We start from the raw sequence: 22,923 nt of genomic DNA on the forward strand, positions 1-22,923 counted from the left end.
ATGTTTGTTTGTTTGTTTGTTTGTTTCAATAATACATTTTCACTATACACCACACTGTCACACAAAAAGACAATAATGATTTATTGTTATTGTGTTTCTAACTTCTTTACGTCGTTTCTATTTCTGTGTTCGTTGTTATTCTTGTCATTGCTATCGAATACTTAAACAAGAACAATGAGATTTTGCGACTGTCATGTTATGTACGTGAGGGCGGTGCAAGCTCCATACTGCATACTTCGTTCAACCAGCACTGAACCTGCAACCTCCAAACACGTTGCTAATTCTCTACCAGATACAACACAGGCGATATAATTGATGTACTGTGCATATTCTGTATATTGTCGCACAGCGGCATGTATATATGGGCGAACCACTGAATGCAGAACTACATGTGATGTGCTTACAATGAATTATAAGGAAAGATCACATAATTGATCCACAGAATACATCGATTACACGATACATCGCTGTGATTTCGCTCTAGGAACGAAGCAGTTAATAATAATTGGTATATTTTGGTACAAAATATACCACTGATACAATGTCACCTGAGCAATACTAGTTGATTATGGGCATTGATTAATTAAGTCTTTGAAAAGCAATTTAGTACTATACCGATATATCTAAATTATGTGGATTCACTTGTAGAACTTTGCCCCCCAAATTTGGAAAGTGGAATAAAATCATACGGTTATCAAGACTCTTTTGTCCATCGATGATCCATGTCAGCAACATACGCCGGTGAGTTTGCTTAATGATTTTGTGATTCTTTTTTAAAGCAAATTATCATTTCATTTCATCTTCTTTTTTAAATTCTTCGTATTTCATAACGTAGAAAATCTTATCCATAAAAAATATCAAATCCTCTGCTTCGTAATACCAAAAGATACACTTATCACTATTTAATTAAACTTGTACTTAATGCCAAAGTAACGATAGATACAAATATCAAAAGATTTTGACTGCGAAAACGGCCGATTCATAACATCTTGATATTTGGTTTAGTTTGTGAATGTTTAGTGTTTCTGATCTTCGGTAACTTACCTATACAATGGTCATGCAAAGTCATGCAAAGGTTCAACTGACACCGATTCATTTGAATATTTGGTACATATTGCACCTTGTGTTGACTTGATAAATGAATGTAAGCAGCGTAAAATGATAGTAGCATCTGTTGTCTGTCATGGACACAAATCAACATGAAGGAACCTTGTATAACGCCATATGCTTGAGAAATATTTACATCATGTAGCGACTGTAAATGAGGTCAAAATATACAAAAACATGCTGTACCATTATCTGTCAACCTCACTATTCTTAGGGAGCGTTCAGTTATTATGGCCGAGGTGGGCCGGCAAATTCTTCCTGCGCATCAGTCAAAATAAGTGAACCCCCCTACCCATAGTACCAAAACATTGATACCCCCCTTTCAAGATGACAAAAATTTCATGACCCCGCCCCCATTGCTTGAGTAAAGCTGCACACGCAAACACCTGGGGGGGGGGGGGTAATGGAGCGATAGAATCCATTAAAAAGAGCTTAAATTTTTTCAAATGACCTTCCTTACAAACCCACAAGGTGTTAATTCTCAAATTTTCCTTTCTGACTTGCTATAATTTTGAAATTACCCCTCAAAGGGGTTGGACAGAAATTACTGGTGGATCGTAATATTTTTGCGCAAGCGTGTGTGTACAAAATTTTTATATTTGGATTTAATTAAATATCAGCTGTTGATAATGTTGATTCACTATACATGGTAATGTATGAGAAAACTATGTGTAACCAGCTCCTGACAACGGTATCGATACAGCCGGTCCGAAGCTCAGCCAAATTAATTTCTCGAGCTGGGGCCACCTGGTTCGAATTTGGCGTTGGCTTTGTAAGTATACAACAACAGGGAGCAGGGTGTGAAATGAGAAACCACAACACTCATATACCATGAAATATACTCTGTATTACTAATTGCAACACGTGCAATGTTGATAAACAAATACTTCAAATTGTTTACAAAAACTGTTTACAATAACAACAATGTCAGAGAACTGCTTTGTTCTAATACTGATAAACCGTAAACATCAGTATCGAATACAGACTTCAAAAGATATAAAAAAAATCTCTGTACTGAATTATCAAAACTGCATTCAGTTAAGACTATGTCATCGAAAACTATATGCGTTAAAGTGTTCGTCAATAAACATTGAAATACCTCTGTCTGCACAACAGTTTACTAAAATGGTACACTTGACTCATAAAAACACTCAGAAACTATACTCAGAATATCAACACGCGACTTGGGGTCTTGTATGAAGCATGCGACAAATGTCCGTATTGATCACACACTCGAACTCGAAGTTAACACTCGTCGGGTCGACGTCTCATATACACGAACACTGCAGTTACATCTCTTCGAGTACTCGGCAAACTTCGTGCAACCGTCGGATTCCTTGTTGGGTTGGCGATTACATCCGGGATACTTCTGTAGAGTTTACATCAATCAATCGACGAAATACGCTGAAATCGTCTCACTAAATGTTTACCGCAATGACATCCAGTGTCTATGGGTCACATAAAATGTCAGCAATCTGACTAAACTTACTGAAAACTGTCCGCTTTCACTCTCAATGACGAACGGCTACCTCTCCGCTCTGTCGGCATCTGGTACCACTGCGCACAGGCTTCTTCTGCATCACATGTGGTGATCGAGTCGCGCTCGATCGACTGTTCAGGATAGCTCTACTCGTTCCATGAAAACAGTCTATCCCGCGGAAATCTGGTTTCTGCCGACCCGTCAGACTTGGCGACAGTCTGACATGGAAAGGCAAGTCCGTCTGTGCGCTCACAACACTGATACATCTAAATAAAATGCACAATGACACTCAAACTTGCGTCCAAGCTTGACGCCACATACCAGAAAATCTAGAAAGTTCTGAAACTGAACTCCCTAGCTGAGTCATAATAAACAATTGTCTCGCTAGTCGTATCGAAATAATTACCATAGCAAAATGTACTGGTTACACTCTCCCCTGCTCCGGGAAAGTGCGTCCCGCACTTTTGCACACTTGCGGAATGCATGATACTCATCTCAACAGAATATCACAAAAATTACACTCAACTCTTGTAAGTGAAGTGAAATACTTCTCACATAGAATTAAATGGCATCTGAGTGCCTGTCCCAATTACATAAGACAAAATTGAGAAATGCTATATGCTGTGTATGTGCATATAGGCAGAAAGGGCTCTTTAGAAATACCAAGACTTTTTATACAAACAATGTAGTCTGGATAACATCATAAATATACGACAGTGATTTCCTCTTTTTAATGACATGTATGTCATCAGCATAACACATACGATCACTTACTTACTCAAAAATAAAACATGCACACTATTTGCACAAACGTTCAATAAGACTACTCAACACTATTAAGTGAATCCATAGTACTGGGGTTTCTTGCGTAGTCTCTTGATCTCCTTATGATTGGGGATACATTGCCATCTATCATAGCATCAACAATTGATTCATCGTCCGTTGGCTGCATTGCGCTCATTTCATCAGGTTCTACCATAGCAACATTAAGTGAATCATCCGTCACTTCTGGTCCCATCTGAGTACTTTCAGACAATCTGGACTCGTTCTGGCTATAGTTATGAGCATCCACATCGAATGATGATGGCCCTTGTACACCCCATGTACTAGGTACTGATAATGGGCTCACTGCCCATGGCTCCAATAGGGTAGGCACACTAGTTTTGTGTACAACATCACTACTGTTGGTTCTACTATCCTCCAACGGTACATTTCTGCTTCCCAATCTCTGTACAGGTGCCTGTTTCTCCATCTGATGGGGAATAAAAGCTGGTGCACAGGGGTTGAGACCTATCATGTACTCATCATCTTCGTCGTCACAACTGACATCACTTCCAGTTTCAGTCTTCTCTCGACTATTACTCTTGCATGGAACTATAGATCGAGGTTTGTTTCTACAATCAGCTTTCGTGGGACTCGTCAGTTTTGGTGTCTCCAGTTTTGAATGATATGGCAGTAGCAAATTGCGATGCAGTATTCTCCGTCTCCCTTACCAGACATTGGCTTTACGACGTACACTGGCAAATCTGAATCCAGCTTCCGTACAACTTGATAGGGTTCTTCTTCCCATCTATCTGCGATCTTTGTCTTTCCTCTGAGGTTGACATTTTTCACTAATACGCTGTCACCAATTTCCAATACTGCACCTCTTACTTTCTGATCGTAGCGCCGTTTGTTATCAGTCGCTCTCTTTCCTGCATGTCTCGATGCGATATCATATGCATACTGTAATCGCTTTCGAAGAGCATCGGAAAACTCCTCATGCGTGTCTGAACAAGGTTCATCTGGTTGTAGACCAAGATACACATCTATCGGTAGTTTTGGATGTCGCCCAAACATGAGATAGTAGGGCGAATAACCCGTACTGTCATTTCTAGTGCAATTGTAGGCATGCACTAACGGCGCCACATAGGATTTCCAGTCCTTCTTCCTTTCATTATCAAGAGTTCCCAACATCTCCAGCAAACTTCTGTTAAAACGCTCGCACTGACCATTGCCTTGTGGGTGGTACGGCGTAGTCCTCGATTTCTCTATACCAGCAATCTCACATAATCCTCTGATGATCTTGGATTCGAAGTTACGACCCTGATCTGAGTGTAACCTACTGGGGAACCCATAATGTACCAGGAAGTTATCAAGGAGATGTCTTGCCGTCGTCTTGGCAGACTGGTTTCTTGTGGGGATGGCCACCGCATATCGCGTAAAGTGGTCGGTGATCACCAATACATCTTTGATGCCACCTTTTGACTCTTCTAAGGACACAAAGTCCATGCAGACGAGCTCCATGGGTTGGCTGGTCTTTATGTTAACTAGGGGCGCACGCAACTTCGCTCCTGGCGGATTCTTTCTGCGTGTGCATCTATCGCAAGTCTCTACTTTGGTACTAACATCTCGGCTCATGCGTGGCCAATAAAACCGTGCACGCAACAAGTCTAAGGTACGCTCTTGACCCATATGTCCGGTCTTGTCGTGTACTCCTTCAAGGGCCATGTCTCTGTATGCCTTGGGTAGTACAAGCTGGTAGTGATTCTGTCCATCTGCCCCAACACGACTCCTGTGCAATACTTCATTTCTAAAGCACAGTCGATTCCATTCTCTCAGACCTATTTGAACATCTGGCTGTTCCTTCTTTCTCTCCGACACAGTGGGAAGTTCACTCTTTGCTTTCCACGCGTACAATCTGCCAATCACTGGGTCTTCTTGTTGAAGTCTCCTCCAGTCTGTCATTCTCAGGCTGGCAGTGTACTGTCTCCCGGCCATGGTATAGGCTCGTCAACGGCAGCAGGTACTGCTGTGGCGGTGAGGGCAACAGCTTCTACTAATGGTGAATGTGTCACTAACTGACCCTGACACACTGTCTTGAATTGATCAGAAGACAATCTGACTAACTCTGCTGGTCTGCATGTCTGGGGTTTCCTTGACAAGGCATCGGCGTCCCCATTATTTCTGCCTGGCCGATATGTTAGGTTGAAGTCATAGTTTGACAACGCCGCAAGCCATCGGTACCCAGTAGCATCCAACTTTGCCGATGTCGTGATGTACGTCAAGGGATTGTTGTCCGTCAGAACTTCTACATGATTTCCGTACAAATATTCATGGAATTTCTCCGTCATCGCCCACTTTAACGCAAGGAATTCCAGCTTGTGGGCGGGGTAGTTTTTCTCACTTTGCGATAAACTCCTACTGGCGTAGGCCACTGGTCTCTTCACGACCTTGCCGCCAACAATGTGTTCCTGATACAATGCTGCACCGAGGCCTGAAGTACTGGCATCCGTATGTAGCTCAAAGGGCTTACTGTAATCGGTGTATGCCAGAACAGGTGGGTTGGTTAGTTTCCGAATCAACATGTCGAATGCCTGCTGACACTCTTCAGTCCAGACAAATGTGGGTTGTGTTTGCTTACTATCCGTGGGTTTCTTTCCCCTCTTTCTTCGTGCAGGGAGTCCTGCTGTGAGTTTGGTCAGCGGCCTCGCTATGTTTGCAAACCCCTCTACAAATCTTCGGTAATAACTGGTAAACCCAAGAAATGATTTCAGCTCATGCACATTCTTAGGTACTGGCCATGTTTCTAGCGCTTTCACCTTCTCTGGGTCGGTTTCTACGCCATCCTCGGACACCACATGCCCTAGGTATCTAACTCTATCACGGAAGAACTGGCACTTTGTGTGTTTTATCTTCAAGTTGTAGCCTTCGAGGCGGTCCATCACTACTTTCAGTCTGTCAAGGTGTTCTTCAAATGTTGACGAGAACACAATGATGTCGTCAAGATACACCAAACATATCTTCATGTTCAACCCATCCATGCACTGCTCCATTGTGCGCTGAAAGGTAGCTCCTGCATTCTTCAAACCGAATGGCATACGACAACACTCGAAGAAGCCAAGCGGAGTCGTGAATGCCGTCTTTGGTATATCCTCTTCTGACATAGCTATCTGCCAATAGCCGCTCTTTAAGTCTATAGACGAGAACCACTTTGCCCCTTAAGTAAGTCTAGAGTTTCTTCTATGCGAGGGATGGGATACGCATCCCGTATGGTGCGAGCATTCAAACGACGATAGTCCACGCACAACCTCGTAGTGCCATCTTTCTTCTGAACGAGGACCACAGGTGCTGCCCACGGGCTGTGCGACTTTCTTATGGCGCCACTATCAAGCATGCCCTTCAGAACTTGTTTCACTTCATCGTACATCGCTGGAGGTATACGGCGATGACGTTCTCTTACTGGTTGTTATCAGTGACAGGGATCCTGTGCTTTACAACAGTGCAATGTCCCAAATCATCTTCATGTTTTGAAAATACAGGTGACTTTTCATCGAACAGCTGCTGGACGGCACACATCTGCTCACCATTCAGCACTGACTCAGACATATCAAATTCAAGACCTCCACTCTTTATGATCTTCTCCCCCTGAGTATCACAGGTGTGTTGTCTCGCCATTACAACTGGGGGCTCCGACTCGATACCAATCACTGCACGTGCCACTCCCAGTGGATCACCAGGTTTCAAAACTAAAGTCTTTGAAGTTCTGTTCTGTACCACTATAGGTACCTTTGACTTCTTTCTCCCAGAAGTCATCTCTGCTAAAATAGGTCCACTTATCCAACCGCTATGTTCGTCCATCTCCCACTAGGTTCAATGGTTACAACATACTTGTCACCTGGAGGGCCTGACTTCGGCCTTGCCCCACAAAGTTTCAGCTTGGTTAGGAGGAACCCTAAGGGACTCGAAAGTAGAGCACGCACCACTCCCAAATTTCCTTTCTTTCCAATGAATCTGTCTCTGGCCTCTAACCTTTGTAGTGCTTGGCGGCCAATTGTCGAGATCCTATGGCACTGCACTACGCCATGTTTCCTCTTTCCTCCAGTGGTCTGGTATTTGTACAGGCCTAACAAATTAGTGCCGACTGTCACCGGCACTTCTTTCGAGTACTCTGTGTCCGGCACGACCAATGCCAGGACCGTAAACTCTTGCCCATCACCAAATACTTCTTTAGGAAATGATATACCCACTTCTATGCAACCGAGGAACGGCACAGCCTGCCCTCCTGCCCCTCTGATCTCTAGCAATTCTTCAACTGGGTCAATTGGTAATGACTTCAAATTCTGGTCGTAGAAAGATGAACTCACCATAGTAACCTGTGACCCTGTGTCGATCAAACATCTACATGAAATTCCATTGACAAATGCATGCATTTCATTTGGCTCACCAACCAGCCTGTCAGACTTTACACATCTCGTCGCCATAATCGGTGTAGGTCTGGCCTTTCGGCGGCAGGGAAGTCTGCGACCAGTTGGTTTTATTGTCTGAACCTGCACTGATTCAGTCTTCTTTCCTGCTTTCGGTTCAGGGCATCTCTTTGCTATGTGTCCTCTCCATTGCAGTTATAACACTTAACAGTTTTTTTATTCGGTGATGTACAATCTTTAGACATGTGTCCTTCCTCTCCGCAAGCATAACATTTGTTTGGTTTGCTGGGGAGCCCTGTTTCTTTTGTGGTGGTCTCTTTTCGTTCAACTTTTCTTTGAGTCTCTGGTTTTCTTGTCGTAAGTGTTCAATCTCGTTTCCTGCATCTGACCTGTTTCGCAGTTCGTGTAACTCTCTTTCCATTTCTGCAATCCGCCTATCAGCATCAGACTGTAATTGCCTGGCAGCTACCAAGGCAGTTGTTTCTTTTCCAACTCGTCAATTCGGTCTTGTAATGACTGCATAGGTTTTGTCATTGCCTTCAGTAACTTTTCCATATTACCATAAGAATCAGCTTCGTCAACAGCTGTCCTCTCTGCTGCAACTGACTGGTGAGACTGTCTAGCAGGCGTGTGTTTACCTTGGCTCTTAATACTGGCTCTGTCCCGAACCTCTCGCTCAGCAATACGAACAATTTTCTTCAAGTCTTCAAATGTTTTGCATTTCTCTTTCTGCGGTCTAGCAATGTCAATGACTCTGTCTTCTTTCAAGTTACGCCAAAACACAGTCATTAATGCTTCGTCAATGGCGGACTCACGTATACCACCATGTCTTTTCACAGTATGTATAGCCCGCTCTAGACGGTCACCAAACTCCACGGCAGTTTCGTCATCTCTCTGTCGACTGTCTCGGTAAAAACGTTCTAAAAGAGCCGCGCCATCTTCCATTTCACCAAAACTGCCTTCCAGTTTCTTTATGATTTGCTCCACAGTAGCATCACGTCTCATCGTTGTCAATACTCCGGCAGCATGACCTTTCAATGATCTTCGGACAGCGGGGGTTAAGGCTTCGGGCGGATAAATGTTTGAGTCAATCAAAGACTGTATTTGATCCCGCCATATCTCGAATTCAGCGTCACCCTTGCGATTGGGGTCACCTGAAAATGTATCTATACGAGGTGGTTGGTACACACTTGCCAACATGCTCGTGTCTAACCGTTGACTCCTAGTACCAATCAACGTTGAGGGCGTACTTGTCTGTATGGGTTGCGGCTTTGGGTTTGTGCTCTCCAACCCGCTCAGGACACCACTGTCTGGCGTTTCAACATCATCACGTCTGCGTGCACCGCCGGGTGTAGCCGTGTTCTTACCATCTGAGGACTTGTACTGCAAACCTCTCCCTCTGCCAGTCTTGGGCAGCGCCCCAAGGCTGACCTTGGCTCAGACTGTACATCAGTTGGACGTCCTTGTCCCACAGGGGTGGTAAAATCCCCTCCCCTTTGAGCCATATGGACAGTCAAATAGGGTGTTTTGTATGACAGTATAACAAAACTCACTAATAAAAAATACAGCCACATGTAAATAGTACTCGTAATTGCAATAACAAATGACAACAAGAGTGACACTTTGTGCTCACAAGCGGAAATAGTAATCTCACAACATGGGCTTTACACAATGAAACACTTTGGCGTTGTTAATAATGAACGTCACCACAAAAGGGGCGTGGTTCTCATATATATCACACCACTGTTGCTATAACTTTGCCAACATATCTACAATATTACAACCAAACATACAGTGGCCCCACGTTGGGCGCCAATTTGTAACCAGCTCCTGACAACGGTATCGATACAAGCCGGTCCGAAGCTCAGCCAAATTAATTTCTCGAGCTGGGGCCACCTGGTTCGAATTTGGCGTTGGCTTTGTAAGTATACAACAACAGGGAGCAGGGTGTGAAATGAGAAACCACAACACTCATATAACATGAAATATACTCTGTATTACTAATTGCAACACGTGCAATGTTGATAAACAAATACTTCAAATTGTTTACAAAAACTGTTTACAATAACAACAATGTCAGAGAACTGCTTTGTTCTAGTACTGATAAACCGTAAACATCAGTATCGAATACAGACTTCAAAAGATATAAAAAAATCTCTGTACTGAATTATCAAAACTGCATTCAGTTAAGACTATGTCATCGAAAACTATATGCGTTAAAGTGTTCATCAATAAACATTGAAATACCTCTGTCTGCACAACACTTTACTAAAATGGTACACTTGACTCATAAAAACACTCAGAAACTATACTCAGAATATCAACACGCGACTTGGGGTCTTGTATGAAGCATGCGACAAATGTCCGTATTGATCACACACTCGAACTCGAAGTTAACACTCGTCGGGTCGACGTCTCATATACACGAACACTGCAGTTACATCTCTTCGAGTACTCGGCAAACTTCGTGCAACCGTCGGATTCCTTGTTGGGTTGGCGATTACATCCGGGATACTTCTGTAGAGTTTACATCAATCAATCGACGAAATACGCTGAAATCGTCTCACTAAATGTTTACCGCAATGACATCCAGTGTCTATGGGTCACATAAAATGTCAGCAATCTGACTAAACTTACTGAAAACTGTCCGCTTTCACTCTCAATGACGAACGGCTACCTCTCCGCTCTGTCGGCATCTGGTACCACTGCGCACGGCTTCTTCTGCATCACATGTGGTGATCGAGTCGCGCTCGATCGACTGTTCAGGATAGCTCTACTCGTTCCATGAAAACAGTCTATCCCGCGGAAATCTGGTTTCTGCCGACCCGTCAGACTTGGCGACAGTCTGACATGGAAAGGCAAGTCCGTCTGTGCGCTCACAACACTGATACATCTAAATAAAATGCACAATGACACTCAAACTTGCGTCCAAGTTTGACGCCATACCAGAAAATCTAGAAAGTTCTGAAACTGAACTCCCTAGCTGAGTCATAATAAACAATTGTCTCGCTAGTCGTATCGAAATAATTACCATAGCAAAATGTACTGGTTACATATGTAATACTTTTTCAATGCAAAACTATTTGATAATTTACATAAATGTACTTAAATGAAATAGGGTTGTTAGAACTGGCATGTGGACAAAAAGTTTGACCTTAGAATTTCACCAAAATTGTTCATCAACTATACATGGGAGTCAATGATAAAATTGTGAATATTTTTTTTCCAATGAAAAACTTGGTATACTTGTGCATATACAGACATTCAATAATTAACATAATTGTACTTGATTAGAATATGATGGTTAAAGGTGCATATTATGTGTACAAGAAATCTGATTATGGAATTTCACTGAAAATGTTCATCCACTATACATGGGAGTCTATGAGGAAAATATGAATAATTTTTTCCAATACAAAACTATCAAACTCTGTGTATTTATAGACATTAAAGTAGTTAATTAGCCTAGGATGGTTAAAGGTTGATATGTGTGCAAGAAATTGGATTTGGAACTTTACCGAAATGTTGGTTCACTATACATTGGAGTCTATGATTTTTACAATGCTAAACTAAATTAATTTGTACTTTTATAGGTGTTTGATAATTGATACAAATGTACTTGATTCAAATAGGGTATTTAAAAGTTCAGATGTGGACAACAATTATGATATTGGAATTTCACCTAAAAGTATTATTTAACTTTTCATGGTACTAGTAGTCTCAGTACAGGTAACTGTTAAATAATTTCCCTGACAAAACTTGCTATATCTCTAATATGTAAGTAATAGGAATTGTTCATTGCCCTCAGTAAGCTCGATTTACAATAAGACAAGCCTCAGAGTTGCCAAGTCAAGATGTTCATGTGACAGATAATTATACTTTTGTTCAGATTTACAGTTGAATAACTTCAGAGAATGAAATCATGCAACGAATCATTTTTATCTTCCAGAATATTTCTGAACACTGACACTGCTTTTTGACGGGACGGATACTTATGAAAATTAAGTGACCCCCCCCCCCACCCCCCACCCTTTGCAGTTTTCAAATTTGAGGTGACCCCCTGGATTTTGCCGGTCCACCCCCGGCCATAATAACTGAACGCTCCTTTATCTCGTCGCTGGTTACTTGACCAGTAGCAGCTTTTGCAGAGGTAGAATATCTGAATGGAAGGTATCGGCTCTCATTTTCAAGGTCTACAGTCAAGGACAGGAGTCTGAGTGTTAAAACACACTCAGAAAGATATATCCTTATCCCAAACTAGGATCAGACATCGATTCGACGCTCTATGGACTTGCTCCGTCGACCGTGACCTATTGCAGATCAGGAGACTACGCATCTAATACTCTTCCTAGCAAGAGCGCAAACACTTTATGGTGAGTATCCTGGATGCACCCATCCTGTCTTCTCAAGTTTCGTGTTCCATTTATGTAACCGTTCAATGCATGGTGCAAGAACAAGGTGTGTATACATGCATTAGATTTTAGAGCAATACGTACCACGAGCCGCTTTAACGAGTGAACTCTATTGTAGAAGCTGATGTAATCAATTTGAAATATAGTTTATAGAAAGTGTTGAGTGATGCCGTGAAGCTTGTTTTATTGCTTTTCTTTAAATATTGTCAATCGGTGCTACTCATCATTGCCATCCATTCTTATGTCTTCGACAACTTTTACATGTGTTGTCTATAAGCACTTTACCTAAAATGAGGGTTTAAATTACAGGATAAGAGTGAAAACGTACAGTTTACAATCTCTGTGTTGATACATCTGTCATGATTTAAAATTTCCATGTGAAAATAATTACACTGGTTTACAATCTGTATCAATAGTGTGGCAGTTAACGAACTTTCTATGAATAGAACTACATCAATTTTAAAATGAAAAAGAAGAGCACATTCGTATATACATTTCTGGTCGTGACACTTTGAAGAGTCACTTTGAGTTTACTAATGTCAACTCCTGGTGGTAGCACTCTCAGGGGTAAGGGTATCCATGCCTGTGTAAAACTCCCGCAAACGGCCTGTTTTTGGTCCTCCTGACTGTCAAAGAAAAACGATGTATTTTAGTTTGCAAAAACATGGTCCTTGAAGGATGAGAAAGCTCACAAAAAACTCACAAAAAAGTAAAGTTTAAGTCTTTCCTAATATGAGAATTGCTTCAAACCTTGAGTTCGAAGTGCAGATCAATGTCTCACCATAGTCAATAATACCTCTATCTAATCATACAAGAGCCTTGAGGTCAAAACGGATCAGAAAAGTAGAAACGTATGACTATATTAAAATGTGGAGACTCATTTTAAAACTGGTAATATATTCTGAAATGTACAGTCATGCCAGCGTTAAATCGAAAAATGAGATTGTTTCAAATATGACGCCACTTTTTGCACTTTGTTTGCCAAAGTTATCAACTTGCTTCAGATTGTCATGGATGTAAGCTCGTGAAGGCAACAAATAGACAACGCTGTCCTGAGTTAATATAATTTAAACAACCTCATTATTCCAATTTGCATTGCTATGCCTGCCGTCTACAAAGTTCGCCCGCCTAAAGTACGCGCGAACTTTGATAAGAATTCAACATTGCCAATGATGCTGAATGATGATGATGATGACGATGATTACAATTTTCATATGTTCATATTTTTTATCATTAATAATAATTTGATATTTTTAATATTTCTTTATTAATAATGATATTTTTCATATTTCTTTATTAACATTAATGGCTATTGAATACCCTGTGGTAGTTACATGTAGGCTTTGTTGACAAACTGAATATTGTGTATTTCAGCATCCTGTTGGGAGACTGCAAGAAACTGTATTTGATACATGGCATAGAAATCCTGAAAAAATTACCAATAGTTGCCCCGTTACAAGGTCGACTTGTTGTATTCCTGTGAAAAGTCAATGACATTCTTACTTTTTTATTTTTTCGAAACAAAAGTCATGAAATGTGATCAAATGGTTCAAGATTTTGTTTAATTAATTAATACTAACAGTAGAACCGTTTGATGACATAAAAATGTTATTCACCTACCAAACTATTAAATCTGGAAATGTTAAAAATTTGAAAACCAAAATATTTTCAGATCCCCCCGGTGTACCCAGAGCAAACGAAACCTCCGAGTCCCTTCAACTCTAACCCCCCCCCCCTCCCCAGAGTTTTCAAATCCGCTTGGATTCTTCCAGCCACCCTCTCCGGTATTTGTAAATGCAGCCGAAACCATGACTACTACTTGTAATCTAGATAACTATGTTTGCACTGCTCTTAACGTACAATGTAGCTGGAGGAGTTTCTTGCGATTCAAGATAACCTCATCAGAGTGCATAAATACACAATAGCGAACGTCTTTGAATTTTTGTGTGACTTTTTGGTGAATAATTGTCCATTATGACACTTTCAATTAGAGGCATTACTTTTAGTCCTCCCTTTCAATATCACAAAATTTACAATTCCCAATACACCCTCAATATTTTTCAACCCCGCCCTAATAACAGCCCCAATTCAGATGTGCTTGTGAACGCGTGACCTGAGTGTCGGAACAGATTGAAATGCGCCGGCGCACACATTTGGCGCAGGTGGTGGATTTCCGACCCTAAGGGTCAGAGAGGTATCTAGTATTTTATTGCATGGAAGATCCCTTTGCATGGAGTGTATTGATGTTTTACTATGGCAGGATCAACGGCGTTTGTGTTAGCGATGACCGTCTTGGTTCTTTCAGTCCCTACAAAACTGACAACAACATCTCAGCTTGGAGATCATGCACCACCAGGTAACAATGACCATGAACCACCCCAATCCACTGAAAACCCAGTCACTGTGATTGGCCTGTTGGATCGCCTTCAACAACTAGAGGTTCAGTTTGCAGAGTTGAAAAGAGAAAACCAGGAAGTGAAGCGATTATTGTCACAAGCATTGATCGACAAAAATACATCCGTGGCAGACAACCGTGAGAGTGAATCAACTGCAGCCGACCAAACTTCAATCGAACATGCCAAAGAGGCAATGTCAACTTTGGACACGATCGCTAAACCGGAAGAGAAATTGGAGGTCAAAACTGTACCGGGTCGTGTCATCTCAAAGGACATTGAAAATGTCATTAGAATGCAGGTTTATGCCGCTGGAAACACAGGGGTTAATGAAAAGAACAAGGCAGCATATTCAAATATGATTAATAAACAACAGGCAGATGCTCGTTACCATGACAATAGCCTGAAATTAACAGGAGAACAGCAAGAAGTACATGAATTGACCCAGCTATCGGACTATGGAGACGTTTTCGGTGCCCAAGTTAAGCTTCTCAGCAAACTGTACGAAGATTTAAAAACTCGTATACAAGGTACGTGATCAACTTTTGCCATAATAATTGTGCGTATAATAGCTTTTACGTTATGCATAATTATATCTATTGATTGGCATCTTTCCCTACCTCCATGATTGAAGTGACTGCGTGTTATTACAAGTTATGTAACTGACACGAAGTATTGTCATTTCTCTTATTCTTATTCAACGAAGCAAAAAAGGCTTGGTTTATTTATGCATGGGTTGACCAGAAGACTGGCACACCCATGGTTTAATGCATGTTTGTGGTTTAGTTAAGCAGCAGGCGCTTGTAGTGCGTCGGCGGCTCGCATGGGCTGATTATTCACTCTCATCCAGCGTTTGTTAGTGCACGCGTGTCGCCAACGCAGTACTGCTCATGATGCTTCTTGTTATATTTACGCACACCTGTGACTTTACACACACCTGAGCATTGATGCTTGACCAAATTCCCTCGACTGCGATATACCTGGACAGTACTGTAATTGATATGTTGAGTGTCATCAACAACAGAGTCGAATAAAAGTGGACTTCAAAGGTATTCACTATTTAGTTTTCGGCTACTGATGTCTATTCACGTGTTCAATGGGTAGTTTTACTTCAGCGACAGGTTGTCCTCTTCAATATGATTTCACCACTTGGACCAGTCAAGGCTTTGGGTCGAACTGTCTGCATAACGAGTTCAAGTTTGAAAATGACAGTAAATTACACGGACTACAATAGAAACAAAACTTGCACCGCAGAGTTACGCAATGAGTAATGATTCTTAGTTGAGTTCAGAAAGTTGGTCAGGGCATGGTGCCTCCACCGTGGTCAGGGCATGGAGGTATAATCCAGACATCCCATGGTAAGGGACACAGGTCATTGCAAACCAGGGGATCGGTAGAAGATCATCGCGTTTGCGACAGGAGTGGGTAATTCTTTATTAACTTGCGTAAAAGGAGTTTACAATGACTTACAACTCACAAGTGATTAATGTCACACTACCATACACAAACCAATCAGCAAATATTTCTAATGGAAAAAATCATGAAACGAGTGAAGTTTCACATCAATAGTCCAATTCGAACATTGTAAAGATAGTGCTATCATAAATAGTATCGCTTCTACTGTCTAAGGTATTATCAATCATAATTGTCAAGAATCCACCATTAATCAATATGTATCAAAGTATCATATTTTAATTTAAACCATTGAAGGGAACAATTACATTCACGTAACGGTGGAGAAATATTAGAAACTTTTTATTACCTTTGTTAATATTCTACCATTTTCCTCTACAGTTCAGGACAGTAAAAAGTGTGCGTTTTCCGCAGCCAGATCGAGTCCCTTGCTTGGTGAAGAATACGCACAGAATATCACGTTTGATATTCAGTTTGTTAACAAAGGCAAGTTCTTTGACAGACGTAGTGGCGTGTTCACCTGCCAGATTCCAGGAATCTATTACTTTACTTTCAACATACGAACCTTCGAAAACAAAACAGTTGGCATAACCCTTGTTAAAAGCGGCAATGTTGCAGTTGTCGGCATGACAACAGATCCAACGGAACGTAACATTATGCAGAGCCAATCGGTGATGATTCAGCTTGCATTGGGGGACCAGGTTTGGTTGCAGCTTGGACCTCATCAAGATTACGCCATCTATAGCAATAAGTATAACTACATAACGTTCAGTGGGTTCCTTATCTATGTGAACAACGTATAAACCAGTACCTGGTGGTTGTGATGTGGAACCTACAGAAAAGCAAAATGCTGAAAAGAAGGTTTGAAAGAACAGTGTGTGAAGTAATAAAGACTGCCCTCACCGACGGTTTTCTATACAGTTTCCTGCGAGAATGATATTCATTGAAAACTATTGTATGTAGCTGCCTTTATTCAATAAAATCACACATAGATTCAATCTGTTTAATGGGGATATAGGCCAACAATATACTTATGAACACTTCGCATTCGTCGTCTCCTGTAAATCTGTTACACATATCTGGAAATATATATGTCACATTATCAACAAAAGTCCAAAAAATAGTATAGCAATAGTGGAGACATGACATACATGATTGCTGCCTTAATCATAATAAGTCTGATGGTGTAAACTTTGACCTTTCGATAAGAGAAAATTGTGCGAAGCGATTTCATAAAGAAGAGTTTATGTTTACATGTTTCTGGAAAAAAATATAATGTAAGTGTAGACTTGGAGATTTCCATGAAAAACTTGTTTTTCTCTTGTGGTTATTTTCTTTTTTTTAAAATCAAGTAATATGATTAATTGCTCTGTTAAAATTTATTTTGACAATGATTTCATGAACATTCTACCAAACGTTACCAATTTACTAGTGCTTAATAAAAACGTCTTTTTAAAGCAAATGATTACCAGGTACATTGAATGTATGTTACTTTTATACTAGTTGTATTCACATTTGTAAATGATAAATTGGTTTAATAATTTCTTTTTTCATCTGTATTCATATTAAGCTTGTTAGAAAGTGTAACACACTTAAAGTGGTTCGATGCACACTTTGATCAAAGTAGAATACGATCAAAAAAGCTTCGTTGCAAATATGTTTGCGTTGGCGCATATGAGTCACGTGACGTGTGATCACATAAATCGGTAGCAATGTTGTAGATAATTAGTCTATTCTATTATAGCACATTTACTTTACTGATTTTAAGATGTTATTGTTTTAACACTTTATGTACCGGAAATTTTAACTTCCTTTTAACTATGTAATGACTTCAGTATTACTAATAAAGTATAGGTGAATTGTCCATAAAGTGAAAACAAAGCGGCTTATTGATGCCTTGCATTAACTAAATACAATTATGTAAGCAAGTAAAGTGTAGATGATACGCAAGCAATCGTAAACCATTGGTAATGACCTAATGTTGCTGAGATTTACAGAATTTTATCGAAATTCTGTAATTTCATCTTTTATCTTGGAGATATAACTAACTCGACTTAGCATCTCAGAAAACGAAATACGACTGAACGGATAGCCATTCACAGACATATACTTGTACCAATTGTACAGCACTTTTTATATGCTTTCTACTCCACACGTAACATTCCAAGCGTAAGATAATGTTAAAAATACAGCGTACAAGCTATGTGAAATTGTGAATGGAACTGTTAAAAGAGTATGCTAAAATGATAATTTACAAAGTTACATTTAGAGTTTACAACAGCATTGGCACGATTTTGTCTACTGCAGTCTATACCGATCGAAGACACCAACGAGTTTGTCTATTGCAATCTATACCGATCGAAGACACCAACGAGTTTGTCTATAGCAGTCTATACCGATCGAAGACACCAACGAGTTTGTCTATTGCAATCTATACCGATCGAAGACACCAACGAGTTTGTCTATTGCAGTCTATACCGATCGAAGACACAACGAGTTTGTCTATTGCAATCTATGCCGATCGAAGACACCAACGAGTTTGTCTATTGCAATCTATGCCGATCGAAGACACCAACGAGTTTGTCTATTGCAATCTATGCCGATCGAAGACACCAACGAGTTTGTCTATTGCAATCTTTACCGATCGAAGACACCAACGAGAAAACGGACGAAGTCCACTCACTCTATACTACGATAGTGGATATGTTTAATCCTTACCAGATAAAGATTATGTTTAATCCTCATAAATCTGGTTTGCTTTTGGTTTCAAGGACCGATGTCTTTCCTGCCAAATTGAAGGTCCATGCCATGCTTTAGTATAATTCAACGCTGACAAGATATTTGCTGTATTTATTCAACGTAAAAGGCATCCCTAGCCAAGCATCCGTGTATGCGATGTGACCCATAGTTCTGCAGGAGTGTCAGGAATACTTCTATACGAAGATACGGTGAAATATGTTAGAAAGCTTTCAAAGAGCGTACTATGTCGGCGAGATTTATCTATAAAACGAAAGCTTATTCACATCTCAGTTAACACAAGGATTTTGTCTGCGTTTTTTGCAAAAAAATACTATTATAATTTTCACTTGTGTGATATCGAGGCAGGTAGAAATTACATAAAAGCTTATTCACATTATGTTTACTTACAGCGATCTACGCCCATCGGTAGAAATTCATATGCTTATTTTCAAATTTCTTCGGCTGTACAGAACTATTGAAGAGAACCTTCAGAATATCGATGGCAGTCAGTAAAAAAGTGGTAATAAAAAAGTGGTAAATACTGAGTCTCTCTTCTGAATTGGTATTGTGTCATACACTTTGACCTCGATTCGGTGATGGTTAAACGGCTTTGGAGTTAGGAATGTTAAAAAATTGGAACAGATTTTTTGTTACTGCACATTTTGATATTTACCACGTGACGTTTTATCGTTTGTGGTAAATGTACCTTTGTACAGTTTGTCAGAATCATTGTCCGATGGGCTAAGCAATAAAACAATAGTTATTTTTCAATATATATATATATATATATATATATATATATATATATATATATATATATATATATATATATATATATATATATATATATACACACACACACTAACCAAGATCTCGATCTCGCTGTTTGTTTTTGGTTTGGGGAATTTCATCATTGTTGTCAAAGGTATGAACAAAATATGTATAATATAGAAAGTATGTCCGCACATTGATCCTAATCAATGCCATAATATAAAATATATTTCTTACAGTGTAAAAGTTTTTATAATATTAATCCGTTATGTCGATTTGTTTAAGGCCTGTGCTATTGCTGTACCGTACCACGGTATATTCACAAAACCTTAACGAAAAGAGAACAATTGTACGAAATAGGTCTCACAAAAGATCTTTACCAATATCGCACATCTACCTCGAGTATTTATTTAGTGGGAAGTAACGTTTGAAAAGAACCTTAGATACCATATGGGCAGTGTGGTACTTCAACATATGGGAAAGATTGTCCTATATATACAGTATAAGTTAGGACACACGACAAACACTTAACTAGTCTAAGTTTAGAAAGAATGTAACGTGAATATGTAATAAACCAACGAGAGCAAAAAATATTCATAAAGACAAGTTCATTATACATAGCCTACATAGCCTTATTTTTATCATTTTCATTAGTCATCAGTAAACTTAATAGAATTCCATATTTTGGCACTCAAGTCAAATGGATTGATAAGAAATATTTGTTGAAAATTAACTGCACACATTATCGGGAATTTGACGTGAATTTAAAGGACAGAGGGCTAGTGATGCATATACTACGTACCAGTAACACGTCTCACTTTTGTAGTTGTTAACATGGGAATTGCAGTAATATCCAAAGTTACTGCGCCCTCTAGAACTTTCTTTCGCAGTCTTGCGACAAATTGAAGACGCAATAAGTTTACGCTGAAATTGGGACTTTCAAATTACTAGTGCTTTCGGAAAGAGGGGATTGCCTATCAGCCAGACATTAGTGCTCCTCGTCGCATATCATTTGGTGATATGTAGCAGCTACCTTATTCTGTAACTGAGTTCTAGCATGTTGGATTGTAGAAAATTAAAACAATAAAATGAGAAAATACCAAGAGTAGCGCTGGGTTATGGACGATTAACTTCAACTGAGTTCCTCTGAATTTCCGTTCATACACTTTTATTTTATAATTCTAAAAAATAGGCCAACACCCTAACCTCCCCCGGCATTTCTCTGAGTGTGCGTGTTCTTTTGTTTTGTGGCACAGTGCATAAATTTGTAGGATATAATACTCTACAATATTTCTATCCCGTACCAGAAACTTTTACCGGACATTCAGTTTTATCGAATTACGGAGAATCTTCTGGGTTGCTTTCAGATTTACTGCTGTTGTCTTGCGGAAAAAAATGGAGGTTTCAAATATCTCCCATACCATGTGCGTTGATTTCACATCATACTCATCGTTTAAAACAAATTCGCGGACAGTCAATGTTTTTCATTCATTCATCGATCATTTAGGTACACATATGCCATCCATGATCGTATTCTACTGTCAATTAAAATGTAAAACAGATCAAGTTTTACCATAAATCTGACCCAACCAATCTAGTTCTGTTTGTAAGGGGGCCGTCATTATATACCGCCTCGGGGGTCTGAGGAATGTGAGGGAGGTCACTCAAAACGTTGAAAACTCAAAGGGGGTTGCTCAAATGGGGAGAGGAAGAAGGGGGTTACTCAGTTGTTTGTGCGAAATAAATTGAAACACCTCTCAGATTGCACCATTCAACGCATCAATTTCTCAAAATTTTCGATGCGAGAGGGGGGAATACCTCCTCTCGTCCTCTCCCCCTTCGGGATATTCTGACAGAAACCTTGTAAAAGACAAATTGAAAACACATCTCAGATTGCACCAGACTGCACCATTGCATACATCAATTTCTCAATTTTTCACAGGATCTAGGACAAAACTGAACTGTTGTGAATTCATCCTTTATTATCACAGAAACATATTTTCATTGACTTCAGTTCAATAACCATTTTGACAACTAACCATACCGTATTCAGGCTTTTCATTAGAAGCTGGTAGCTAGAGAAATGACACAAGAAGGTCACAGATTTCCCATTCCTGCATATTCTTTGGTCTTTAATCTCTGGCAAACTGAAAACTGTTTTTCACAAAATGTATTATCATTGTTTGGTTGTTGTATATTGTGACTCAAACACTGATCATGCAAAAAATACAATGAAAATATCAGTGCTCAATGTAATTTTCAAACAATTTTACCGAGTGCAAAATGTATTGAAACACCTCTCAGATTGCATCACTACATACATCAATTTCTCAAAATTTTCGATACGAGGAGGGACCCCCCTCTCGTGCTCTCCCCCGTGTGGTGTTCTAAAAAGTTTTACTTAATAAAAAAAGAAATTTTAAACACTTCTCAGATTGCATCAGACTGCACCGTTGCACACATCAATTTCTCAAAATTTTCGACAAAAGATAGGCGACAGCCCCTTCCCTCGCGTGCTCTCCGCCCCCTGTACTTTCAAATTCTGCCCAGTCAGATATCCCAGTGATTACCCTGTCATGATACCCATCCAAGTTAAACAAGACAATATGGTTGGATACTGGTTATAGCGTGAGCTTTTATATCCGTATCTTGTTGTCACTTTATAGTTCATTTTGTTGGTTTCACCTTTTTCAACCGTCATGAGATAACCGATGATAATCTAGCAGGGTACATCAGGATTTGAAAGGTCTTTACTATTGCTGTATTTATGTAAATTTTACAAATACATGTATCGGTATTAACTTTCTTAGGGGGGTGGTCAGTCAAAATTTCTAAGTTAGAGAGGGGGTTACTCGAAATTTCGGAGTTTGCGATGAAATTCCTCCGACCCCCCAGGCCGTTAACATTGACGGCTCCCTAAACGACTGAGCCATTATCTGACCATTGTTTAATCGAACACGATATATAAACACCCTTGGAAGAGGGTTGGATAAAAGATTTGGCCCATTCGCCGAGGCCTAATTTTTACAACTTGTGAGTCACACAGCGCAGGTTCCAATACAAACTTTAAGACTCGGTCTTGAGATCCCGACTGATGCATTTCACATCGCACCTTTCAACCATTCATTTTAATGATTTGAATACACACATATATATATGTATGATAACCAAATAATAAATATTTTCTAATCAAAATGGAGAAAATAAGAAACTTGGGGCCCTTCATGATGCACCAAACTCTTTTGGACTTCCCATCTCTTCATCTAATACCAATGTGTATTACTAAATATCCATCAAAAAGTCATACTGCTTCGACAAATATGGACCATGCTCTTTGTATGTGAAAACACTGTAAAACATGTCAGTTCAGCTACCATCCTTTTTCAGCGAATTTAGCTGAGTCTGTCGAATCGATAATTTAA

At 39.9% G+C, this 22,923-nt stretch overlaps 2 protein-coding genes across 2 annotated transcripts; one reads left to right on the top strand and one right to left on the bottom strand.

Moving 5' to 3' along the window:
• Positions 1-8,238: 8,238 nt before the first annotated feature.
• On the bottom strand, positions 8,239-8,973 carry LOC139118765 (uncharacterized). Its single transcript, XM_070682214.1, has one exon. The coding sequence runs from the start codon at positions 8,971-8,973 to the stop codon at positions 8,239-8,241; it is 735 nt and encodes a 244-aa protein (XP_070538315.1).
• A 5,336-nt stretch (positions 8,974-14,309) lies between these two features.
• LOC139118385 (uncharacterized) lies at positions 14,310-17,386 on the top strand. Its single transcript, XM_070681681.1, has 2 exons — positions 14,310-15,108; positions 16,373-17,386. The coding sequence occupies exons 1-2, from the start codon at positions 14,439-14,441 to the stop codon at positions 16,792-16,794; spliced, it is 1,092 nt and encodes a 363-aa protein (XP_070537782.1). The 5' UTR covers positions 14,310-14,438; the 3' UTR covers positions 16,795-17,386.
• Positions 17,387-22,923: the final 5,537 nt, after the last annotated feature.

This window comes from Ptychodera flava, chromosome 19 (assembly GCF_041260155.1).
Source record: "Ptychodera flava strain L36383 chromosome 19, AS_Pfla_20210202, whole genome shotgun sequence".
Taxonomy (NCBI): domain Eukaryota; kingdom Metazoa; phylum Hemichordata; class Enteropneusta; family Ptychoderidae; genus Ptychodera; species Ptychodera flava.